Raw genomic sequence first — 10515 nt, forward strand, 5'->3', positions numbered from 1 at the left:
CAGCCAGCTGCCTACAGTTTGGCAGTTCAAATCCCATCAGGCTCCAGGTTGACTCAGCCTTCCATCCTTCCGAGGTGGGTAAAATGAGGACCCAGATTGTTGGGGGGCAATATGCTGACTCTGTAAACCGCTTAGAGAGGGGCTGTAAAGCACTATAAAGCAGTATGTAAGTCTAAGTGCTATTGCTATACCGCGTTAGGGAGGAAAGCTGACTTGAGCTTGATTCTTTGAGGACCCTTTATCAGCTTATTGGGGTTTTAAATCATGTATTTCTTTTACCAATGCTTGCTGTAAGAAGTTTGATCGCTCAGGTGGAAACTTTCCAGGTGTGTGTCCTAGCTACATCATGACATCACATTGGCTACGTTCTAGTGACTTGCCTGACCAGGCATTGTTCTTCAGTCATGACATCGTTGGTTCAGGTGGAAAGTGTCTACGGAGATTCTCAGGTGGAAAGAATCTAGCGCGCGCTGCCTTGTTCGCAGAATGCAAAGCAAAAGAAGACTGACACTTAGCACAAATCCCCAAACCAGAACTGCAACGAGTTCACGTACATTATGGCAACGACATTTGCGTTTAGGAGACCTTTTATCTCCGCAGTCACGGCTCTTCAATATCAAGTTACAAATAATTGAATCTGATGAATTATTTTCGTTACCTGAATGTCACCGGGACTTAAGTATTGGTAAACTGAAGAATCGACTTGAGCTTTATGTTGGGATCCCAGTGAATTTTCAGCGAATTCAGTATCTGGATGAAGGTGAGCGCTCTTGTCTATGTGGCAGCTATGTCTTACCACAGTGTCATAATCCTCCATGTAATGTCTGACTGGCTGAGCCAGGAATTTTTTTCCTGAATATTGGACAGTTTCAAGGGTTATTAGTCCACAAGGTCTCCAGCATAAATGATAAAAATAAATGGTTATAATATGTAGCTATATTATATCATAGAAGACCAGGTTTGGATATACTTTAAAAAAAAACCTGTATAGTGCATAGGTACTCCCAAATTCTGTGTTAATGAAATCTGGGTTCATTGTTAAGTCAAATCAGGTTATTTTATTTAGAAATGTTTATCTTCTAGTCTAGCTGATTAGTTAATCACTCATTACCTAGTTCAGTAATGTAATGTTTGCAAGCAAACAAACCAGAGAGCATCAAGGACTCTGCAGCTCATAGGAATTGTTTTTTTAAAAACACAATATTATTGGCTTGTAGTGTTTTAAACCTACCCAGGATATACTACTACTACTACTTCCAGTTTGCTTCTACAGCAGATCTTGAGGATGAGTCTACTTTGAGGAAACATGAAATTGTCCCTGGAGGAATGCTTACTATGCGAATTTGGCCAGAAGATTCTTGGGGACAATTGGTGGCTGCAGCTGCAAGTGGAAAGATCAAGAAGGTTAGTTTGAAAGTTTTAAAAAGTACTTCATGCTGTTCTACAGAAACTACAGCAAGTGATTTTTGAAGGGCTTCCTTTGAGGTAAGGAATATTTCAGTGGTAAAAGGTGAGAAAGAGCTAAATTTTGGCATAATACCAAAAACGCTAGAGCAATGGTTCTCAACCTGTGGTCTGTGGACCCCTGGGGACGCCACAATATTGTCACAGGATCCAGGAAGGATTGAAGAAATGTGATGATTTAAATCTTGAATTAAGTCTTGGGGGGTCCGTGGTCACAGTCTGTGGCCACAAAGGGTATTTAAAGGGGGTCTGTGGTGAAGAAAAGGTTGAGAACCACACTGCTAGAACATTCCTGGAAGCTGACAAATTGATCATCAATAGAAACATAGACACAAACAACATCTACATATCATTCCAAAGAGACAATCATCAAGTCACAATGGGAACAAAAAGGACCTCACCACCAGCAATCAACACCCAGATGAACATAGATTAACACCAAGATTAACATCAGATCAACAATCAAGAAGTAAACAATATTCCAATAATTTGCTTTCAGAAATCTTGGTTATTGTGGTTCTGAATGCTCACATTTATTTATTTATTTGATTTTATTTTATTTGTATTGCCGCCTATTCGCCATGGCGACTCAAGGTGGCTTACAACATATAAAACCACAATTTAAAACAATAAAACTCGTAAAATCAAATAAATTAATGGAGTAAAATTGTAATGTAATGTAATGTAACATCACAACACCACATCATAACACGATGTAACTTCACAACAATAGAACATGACATAACAGAGGATAACAGAAAGTAACACAACAATAATGTTAAGGAAGGCCTCTCCCTCATGGCTGGCCTCTGAGGTGCTGGGAGAGCCTTCTCTCCTTTCCAGACTGCGATATTCATCCTTCCCCTTCAGCCTGGAGGTGGGAAAGCATGTCATAAAAGGCGCCTTATCACCATCCCAGGCTCCAAAAGAAATCTTTCTTCTGAAATTATCAACATTCAAAACTGAAGTGTTAAAAGGAATCTTACCCAGCTGGACAGTCCCTCAGAGATGTAGACAGCCTTGGTTGGCTACTTTAAGGTTTTGAGACACCTTACAAATCAAAACAAAAGGCACCAAAATGAAGTAAAATTATCTGAATGTTTTGGTTACCTCAGAAAATAAATCAGGATTAGATACGGTGAATCCTCGACTTGCAATAGTTCATTCAGTGATCATTCGAAGTTATAACGGTGATGAAAAAGGTGACTTACGACCGTTCTTCACACTTACATCCCCATGGTCACGTGATCAAAATTCAGATGCTTGGCAACTGACTCATATTTATGACGGTAGCAGTGTCCAGGGGTCATGTGATCACCTTTCATAATCTTCTGACAAGCGAAGAGTGGGGAAGCCAGGCTCAATTAACAATCATGTTACTAACTTAACAGCTGCAGTGATTCACTTAAGAACTATGGCAAGAAAGTGGCAAGTGCTAAGGAAATCAGGGGATTCAGGCAGTTCAAATGGGAATAAAGATTTATTGCAAGCTTAAGCTCCTTTCAAGAATCTGAACTACTGATGGTCAAGAGAAATTAGCGGGAGATAAGAATAGAAGGAATTCAAGGTAGGCTGGACTTTGACCTCTTGTGGGTGCACAGGAACTCATGACTGATGATGTGTTTGACCCCTCCCTCGGGTTCAGTCGTTTCATCTTCTACAGAAAAGTCATAAAATGTGGGGGGGGGAGAGATCATTTAACAACTATCATGCTTAGCAACAAAAATCTGGGGCTCAATTGTGGTCATAAGTTGTGGATTACCAGTCCTTAAATAGAAGATCACAGAAAATCTCACAACTGTAAATAGAGAAGATCACAAGGGACTTATTTATAGGTAGCCCTTGAGTTATGACCACAGTTGGGATCAGAATTACTATTTCTGTTATAAGTAACTGTGATTGTAATTTGAACTGGACCCAATTTTACAGCGGTGCGAGTAAAGTTGTAAATCATGAAATGTGTTTGAATATTATTAGCTCGGATTGGTAGTTAGGCTGCTGGTTTGAACTTGGCAATTTGCTTGCAAACATTTCATCACCCTTTGAGGAGATATCATCAGTGTGTTTTGAATTGACAACTCAAAACACACTGGCAGTGTCTCCTCGAACGGCGACAAAACCTTTGCAGTCCAATTGCCAAGTTGTAAATCTTTATTTTTTTCTGAGAGCGTCATAACTTTGAGCAGTCATTAAATGAACAGTTGCAAGTCGAGAACTACCCGACAGCGGGTATTATGTTTCCTTTGCCTGCTTCTCAATACGGAGCCCTTAACATTTGCTTCTTTGTTGCCAGTTGCAAACCGTAGGAGTTACACAGACCTCCGGGTTCAGCACTGCAAATTCGAAGCTAATGACGGAAGAAAAGAGGAACGACTGGTTAGCGCATCGAGCATTCGTGGCTTTGTTTATTACTGCTCACAGAGGCCACACAAAGGCAGTGGAATTTTTGCTCCAAAATGGTAGCGTACTGAGTTCTGAAAGACTCCCATAATATAGTCCATGCTGATTTTTCCCTCTACGCAGGTAGTCCTCAAATTACAATCATTTATTTAGTGACCAAACAGCACTGAAAAAATGACCATTTTTCACACTTATGACTGTTGCAGCATCACATGATAAAAATTCAGAAGCTTGGCAATGGACTCATATTTGTGACCGTTGCAGTGTCCCGGGGTCGTGTCACCTTTTGCGACCTGATAATGGGGAAGAAGCCAGATTCATTTGTATATGTATATTAAACAAATTTCTGTTTTCATGCTTAGGGCTTCCAAGATGGGCATCTTCAAAAACGTCTGTCTCCAAAAGAGGCTTTGGAACTTTCCTTTCTCAAACCAACCCCTCCTCCCAGCTGGCCATGTGGCAAATCAGTTCTGCCTGTAGCTGATCCAGCCTCTCTTTCAGGAGCCCAGAACTGCCCAACTTCCAACATCTTCAGGGCTGCCTCAGACGATACGCAGAGCGATAAGGACCAAGCCAGTGTAGCTAGACCCGTTGTGTGGCAGTGACGACACGGACAACTTAAACCTCTGCTTAAGAGGAAAGAACATCTCAGGCTAGAACATAGAATAACAGAGTTGGAAGGGACCTTGGAGGTCTTCTAGTCCAACCTCCTGCTTGAGCATGAGACCTATACCATTTTAGACAAGCGGCTGTCTGGTCTGTTAAAAGCCTCCAGCGATGGAGCATGAGAAATGTGTCCTCTGAGGATAACAGATCTTTGTCAGATCAACAGGGTTGGAAGGGATCTTGTAGGTCTTTTAGTCCAACCCCTTGCCCAAGCAGGCTACCCTACACCATTTCTGACAGATGGCAGGCAGTCCAGTCTCTTCTTGAAAGCTTCCAGGGATGATGCTCCCACAACTTCTGAAGGCAAGCTGTTCCGCTGGTTGATTGTTCTCACTGTCAGAAAAGTTATTCTTATTTCTAGGTTGAATTTCTCCTTGACCGGTTTCCATCCATTATTCCTTGTCTGGCCTTTGGGTGCCTTGGAAAATAGCCGGAGCCCCTCCTCTCTGGCAGCCCCTCAAATATTAGAGCACTGTCTCCACTGGTCCTTCTCTTCACTAGACTAACCATGCTGAGTACTTGCAACCGTTCATTGTATGTTTTAGCCTCCAGTCCCCTAATCATCCTGGTTGCTCTTCTCTGCACTTTTTCCTAGAGCCTCAACATCTTTTTTTATAGTGTGGTGACCAAAATTGGATGCAGTACTGTAGGTGTGGTCTTACTAAGGCTTTATAGAGTGGCATTAGTACCTCACTTGATCTTGATAAAAGAGACTCTATCTCTGGCTGCATTTTATATGAAACAAATGTTAAACCCGACCTTACTGAATCCCAGATATATGTCTTCTATTCCTTTCCAGGCGCTGATGCGAAACTTAAAACGCCTCTGGGTAGGACAGCCCTCCACGCTGCTGTCACTTCAGGCCAGGTTGAATGTATCAGTATCCTCCTTGATGGCGGAGCCAGGGTCAGTGATGAGGACAATGAAGGACACAACGCTGCACAGCTGGCCCGGCTGTGGAAACAGAAAGAGAGCGAAAGGAAACTCTTCCGGCACAGGTGGATGATCCGAACAGGTAGAAGCAGCCAACAGCAAAACATCAAACAGAATCTGGAAGCTAAAGCAGATATTTCATTGTACAACTGATGGAGGGATTAAGAACGTTTTCCATGTGAATTTTTCTTCAGAAATGTATACGGTATTGAAATACAAGAGTTCATTTCTCCCCAGCTGTAAATGAGATAGTTACAGCAATGATAGAAAGTCTTCAAGTTCCTCCATGGTTACTAGTGTCAGGCATGTGCTCCTCATGGCGGAGCTACAGTGTTTGCTTCTATCCCATTATCCCAGCAACCATCAGCCACCTATGGAGTAGATGCGGCTGGTAGAATAGCCCAAAGTCATCCAGAGAGCTTTCATGACTGAGGTGAGCTAGAACTAAGGTTACCACAGTTCTAGATCAATCCCTTAACCTCCATACCATAGTACCTCTCTTACTTCCTCTGAGGTAGCCCCAGTATTAAATCTAGAAGGTACCTGACTGTATTAAACTGTGTATAATGGGTTGAGTCAATCTTACTCAAGTTTCTGCTCAGATCACTAAGTTAGAAGCCCTACAGGAATTTTTATAGCGTTCTACTTCCTTTTTATATTGAAGAAATCTTAATTAAATGGTCTCACACAGAGGTGGTATTCAGCAGGTTCTGACCAGTTCTGGAGAACCGGTAGCAGAAATTTTGAGTAGTTTGGAGAACCGGCAAATACCACCTCTGACTGGCCCCGCCCCCATCTATTCTCTGCCTCCCGAGTCCCAGCTGATTGGCTGGGTCTTCTTTTGTTGCCCTGCACAGGAGAACAGAGCTGGAAAGCAGGTTAGTGGGGTGGGGAGGGAATGAGATTTTGCAGTGTCCTTTCCCTGCCACGCCCATCAAGCCATGCCCACCAAGCCACGCCCATGGAACCGGTAGTAAAAGAATTTGAATACCAACGTTGGTACAGAGGAATGGACAGGTAATCTTGTCAAACTTTTTGGTACAAAACTGTAACTGAATAAACAGGTATATTTATTATTTAACTATATCTCAATTCTTCTAGGGAGCAAAAGGCAGATAAAGGATCTTTAAACATTCCCCGCCCAGGCTCTGCTCGGCCAGCTATGTCTCAACAAAGTTATTACATTCCAAACCATCCATATTGTGTGTTGAATTATTACTGAATTGTTCACCCTGGTTCTTTATGGCCTCAGCTAACCACTAAATCAGAGGGCCTTCCATTCCTAATTTTAAACTGTATCACTACCAAAGACAAATCTCCTTTTTTGAGTATCACTTCCTGCTTGAGCAATCGGACTGTCATTCTATCAGTGACCACCAGAGGGCGTGCAAAGACTGGACATCAATCCACAACCATTGGGCTTTGAGATATACACTTGGGAGCAGGAAAACCTTCAAAATTTGCCAGAACCAAGTTTGGCTGAAGAAATGGCAATAGCACTGAAACAAATGAATCCAGGTTGTGTTCTGGGTTGTAGCTACCACTTGATGGTTGTAATCCCGGGGCAAGGCAAGAAATAAGGAAGAGCTCTTTGGCTACCATGATCTTCTCTCCTGCTTTGTAAAGTATTCAGGTAATATCTCCACATACATACATATGTACTGTAAAAACGTCCATATGCTTTCTGTGATTTGTACAGCCTGTTTTCTTCCTTAAAAAAAAAAAAAAAAAACACACACACAACCACCCACCCCAAAATACTGCTTTCTAATTGTGGTAGTTTGCAACATGTTCCTGGCAGATGTCGGAGTTATTATCGAAACATTTATTGCTTATTGAATATTTTGCAGTTTGAGGAAAAAGGAAGTCAGGTTTTTTTTTTAAAAAAAATTGTCTAGACTGTTGGCGCTGAGAGGGTAGATGTAACTAAAACAAGGTGAAGGATTTGGGTCTCCTTTCAGACATGGCACACAGAACTGTCTTCCAAGGGAGCATTCACTTGTCACGTTTGAGGAAAACAAAGTAGGCCATTGAGAAGGAGAACAGAAGTTTGCCTCAAAAACTCTACTACAGTGTTTTTCAGCTAAAGTGGCAACTTTAAAATGTGTGGACTTCAACTCCCAGAATTCTCCAGCCAGGAATTCCCAGCTGGGGAATTCTGGGAATTGAAGTCCACGCATCTTGAAGTTGCCAAGGTTGAGAAATACAGCTCTACCGTTGTCAGTTTGGCTCTTTACAACAGCTTAGTTTCTTTTCTACTGAGGTTTTTTTTTTTGTCATTTAGTAAGGAAAATACTTTTATCTAGGAATGAGCAGAAGTCCTGAATTTTATCTTTCCGAAAAGTGGGAAGCCTCATTTGTGCATCCTTTGGACCAGGGGGTCTCCAACCTTGGCAAGTTTAAGACTTGTGGACTTCAACTCCCAGAATTCCTTAGCCAGCAAAGCAAAGCTGCCTGAGGGATTCTGGGAGTTGAAGTCCACAAGTCTGAAACTTGCTAAGGTTGGAGACTCCTGTTTTGGGCAATGCCTTACAGATGGCTGATGTCTCAGCATCTTAGATGGTACAGTTGAACTGGCTGTAGTGCACCCCTGCTTGGTTTCATGAAGACATCTTTAAGTGCAAAATCAGGTTCCTTTAAAACCAGTCACTTTTTCTTTTGCTTGGTTTCCCCTCCCCCCTCCACATCCTCTAAAGAACTCAAGAGTGCATGCTGCTGCTTTCTGACCGCCACTAGGTTCAACAAAGTTATTTTCAAATGTGAATTTTGAAGGATGCCATCATCACTGCAGTGCACTTTCAGTACACAACACTGACAGATAGCAAAATGTTTATTTTAAAAGATCAGGTGCCTGCCCTTAGACAAATGCAAATTTAAGAAGTAAGGAAAAAGGAAAAGCAAGGAATTAATATGAATAACTGAAGTTAGGAACACGCACACAACATATAGTTCTGGAGAACTGGTAGTGGAAATTGTGAGTAGTTCGGAGAAGCGGCAAATGCCACCTCTGACTGGCCCCGCCCCCAACTATTCCCTGCCTCCCAAGGCCCAGCTGATTGGCTGGGTCTTCTTTGGTTGCCCTGCACAGGAGAACGGAACTGGGAAGCAGGTTAGTGGGATGGGGAGGGAATGGGATTTTGCAGTATGCTTCCCCTGCCACGCCCATCTAGCCATGCCCACAGAACCAGTAGCAAAAATTTTTGAATCCCACCACTGCTGCATAGGATCTTTTTAAATGTGTAAAGTGATCTTAAAACTATACACTGACACTTGTAGCTGTCATTTATTGTCACAACACAAATTACGTGCAAATGCCTAAGTGTTGGGTTTTTTTTTTTTTCATGAAGTAGCTTAATGTGTAATTTTGGTATTCTCCTTTTAAGCTGTATTTTGGTGTTACTTTTGTTATTACCTAAATTCTTGAGAAGAGACTTGTCAAGGTTTGGGCATTTATTCTATTGCAGCTCCTTGTTCTTCTAAGAGGCCACTGATCTTTATAAGATATTATTTCTGGACTTGGTTTTTTAAATTTGGACAAGGGGTGGAGGCTGCTATAAGGTTGGAAGTACACCTGCTGTTTGAACTTCATGTGCTTTGCCAGTATGGCAGCAACTCCTCCCACTTAAAAGCCTGAGGGAAAACACTTATTAAGAGGGAAGAAAACCCTCTTAATGGTCTCCTTCCTCTCTCTCCTAAGCACACACAGACCGTGGCCAACATTAGCATCCTGACCAGGCACTGTTTAATCCAGCCCCCCCCCCCACGATTCCTAGTCCATGGATCGGTACCACGCCATGGCATGCCAGAAACCGGGCCGCGCAAACAAGCGAAGCCCCATCCGTGGAATGCAGGCAGCACATAAAACCACACCCCTTCCAGTCCGTGGAAAAAATGCTCTCCATGGAACCCATTCCTGGTGTGTGTGTGTGTGTGGGGGGAGTTGTAGGCCACTGGTTTAATCAGCTGCCTTCAAGATTATTTTGGGGGTGGGTGCAGAGGTGGTATTCAGCCAGTTCTGTCAGGTTCTGGAGAACCAGTTGTGGAAATTTTGAGTAGTCCAGAGAACCAGCAAATACCACCTCTGACTGGCCCTGCCCACATCTATTCTCTGCCTCCCGAGTCCCAGCTGATCGGCTGGGTCTTCTTTTGTTGCCCTGAACAGGAGAACGGAGCTGGAAAGCAGGTTAGTGGGGTGGGGAGGGAATGGGGATTTTGCAGTAAAGCAGGTTAGTGGGGTGGAAATGGGAGATTTTGCAGTATATCCAAAGGTGGCATTCAGTAGGTTCTGGCCAGTTCTGGAGAACTGGTAGCAGAAATTTTGAGTAGTTCAGAGAACTGACAAATCCCACCTCTGACTGGAGATTTTACAGCATCCTTCCCCTGCCACGCCCACTAAGCCACGCCCACAGAACCGGTAGTATTTTGGGGGGGATTCCACCACTGTGTGGGTGCATGGTTTCCTCCTGAGAGTGACAAATTGTATAGTGTCTCTTTGTAGGTGGATGCTTCATGACAAGTTGTTATGAAGTAGAAGATCAGAGAATGGAGGTGTTCTGACCCGGCTCCCAAACACGACAAACCCTCTGTAGTTAAATCAACGATTCCATTATTAGAAGTGCCAGCAGCCCCGGGGAAAAAGTCTCTCTCTCTCCCTCTTACAGCAGGCTAACAAGTCTGTCCGGCAGGGAGATGAATAGTTGTCTGCCATACCTGTTCATCTCCGCCCCCTGCCTTTTATCCCCAGAACTAGTGTAGGGCTTCGCTGGCAGCGGTAGCTCTTCCGTCCCAAGGACCGGCCCATAGCTTTCACTGCTCTCCTCTCCTCTGCCTTCTGTGCATTCACGTGTCAGGCTGTTTCTCCTCTTCCTCATCAGCCATCTCTAGACCTGGGGGCTGTTGACTCTCCTGAGGGTTCTGCCTCTCTCTCTCTCTCTCTCTCTCTGCCGTCTCCATTCCCTCTTCCCCCTTAAAGCTCTCACTTTGCCTTGATGCTGGCCCTGCCTCCCACATCGCCTCATCTGGTTTGGCTGCAGGAGGGGCCAGTGGCTGACA

The 10515-nt window shown here is 43.5% G+C and overlaps 1 protein-coding gene across 1 annotated transcript; it reads left to right on the forward strand.

The window, feature by feature from the left end:
- The first annotated feature begins 486 nt into the window (after positions 1 to 486).
- On the forward strand, positions 487 to 7137 carry ANKRD60 (ankyrin repeat domain 60). Its single transcript, XM_026665089.2, has 5 exons — positions 487 to 760; positions 1274 to 1404; positions 3758 to 3923; positions 5330 to 5545; positions 6565 to 7137. Exons 1-5 carry the CDS (start codon positions 487 to 489, stop codon positions 6591 to 6593), a joined length of 816 nt encoding a protein of 271 aa, XP_026520874.2. The 3' UTR covers positions 6594 to 7137.
- The last annotated feature ends 3378 nt before the right edge of the window (positions 7138 to 10515 follow it).

Source organism: Notechis scutatus, chromosome 3, assembly GCF_049901735.1.
Source record: "Notechis scutatus isolate UNSWTSFEM ecotype Mainland chromosome 3, rNotScu1.2, whole genome shotgun sequence".
NCBI classification, from domain to species: Eukaryota; Metazoa; Chordata; class Lepidosauria; order Squamata; family Elapidae; genus Notechis; species Notechis scutatus.

What these genes read in the sequence shown, in the direction of transcription:
- ANKRD60 (XM_026665089.2), top strand. Translation starts at nt 487, where the DNA reads ATGCAAAGCAAAAGAAGACTGACACTTAGCACAAATCCCCAAACCAGA. An exon ending in CAAGTGGAAAGATCAAGAAG is followed by an intron (nt 1,405 to 3,757) that starts GTTAGTTTGAAA and finishes CTTTGTTGCCAG; the next exon opens with TTGCAAACCGTAGGAGTTAC. An exon ending in CAGGTGGATGATCCGAACAG is followed by an intron (nt 5,546 to 6,564) that starts GTAGAAGCAGCC and finishes CAATTCTTCTAG; the next exon opens with GGAGCAAAAGGCAGATAAAG.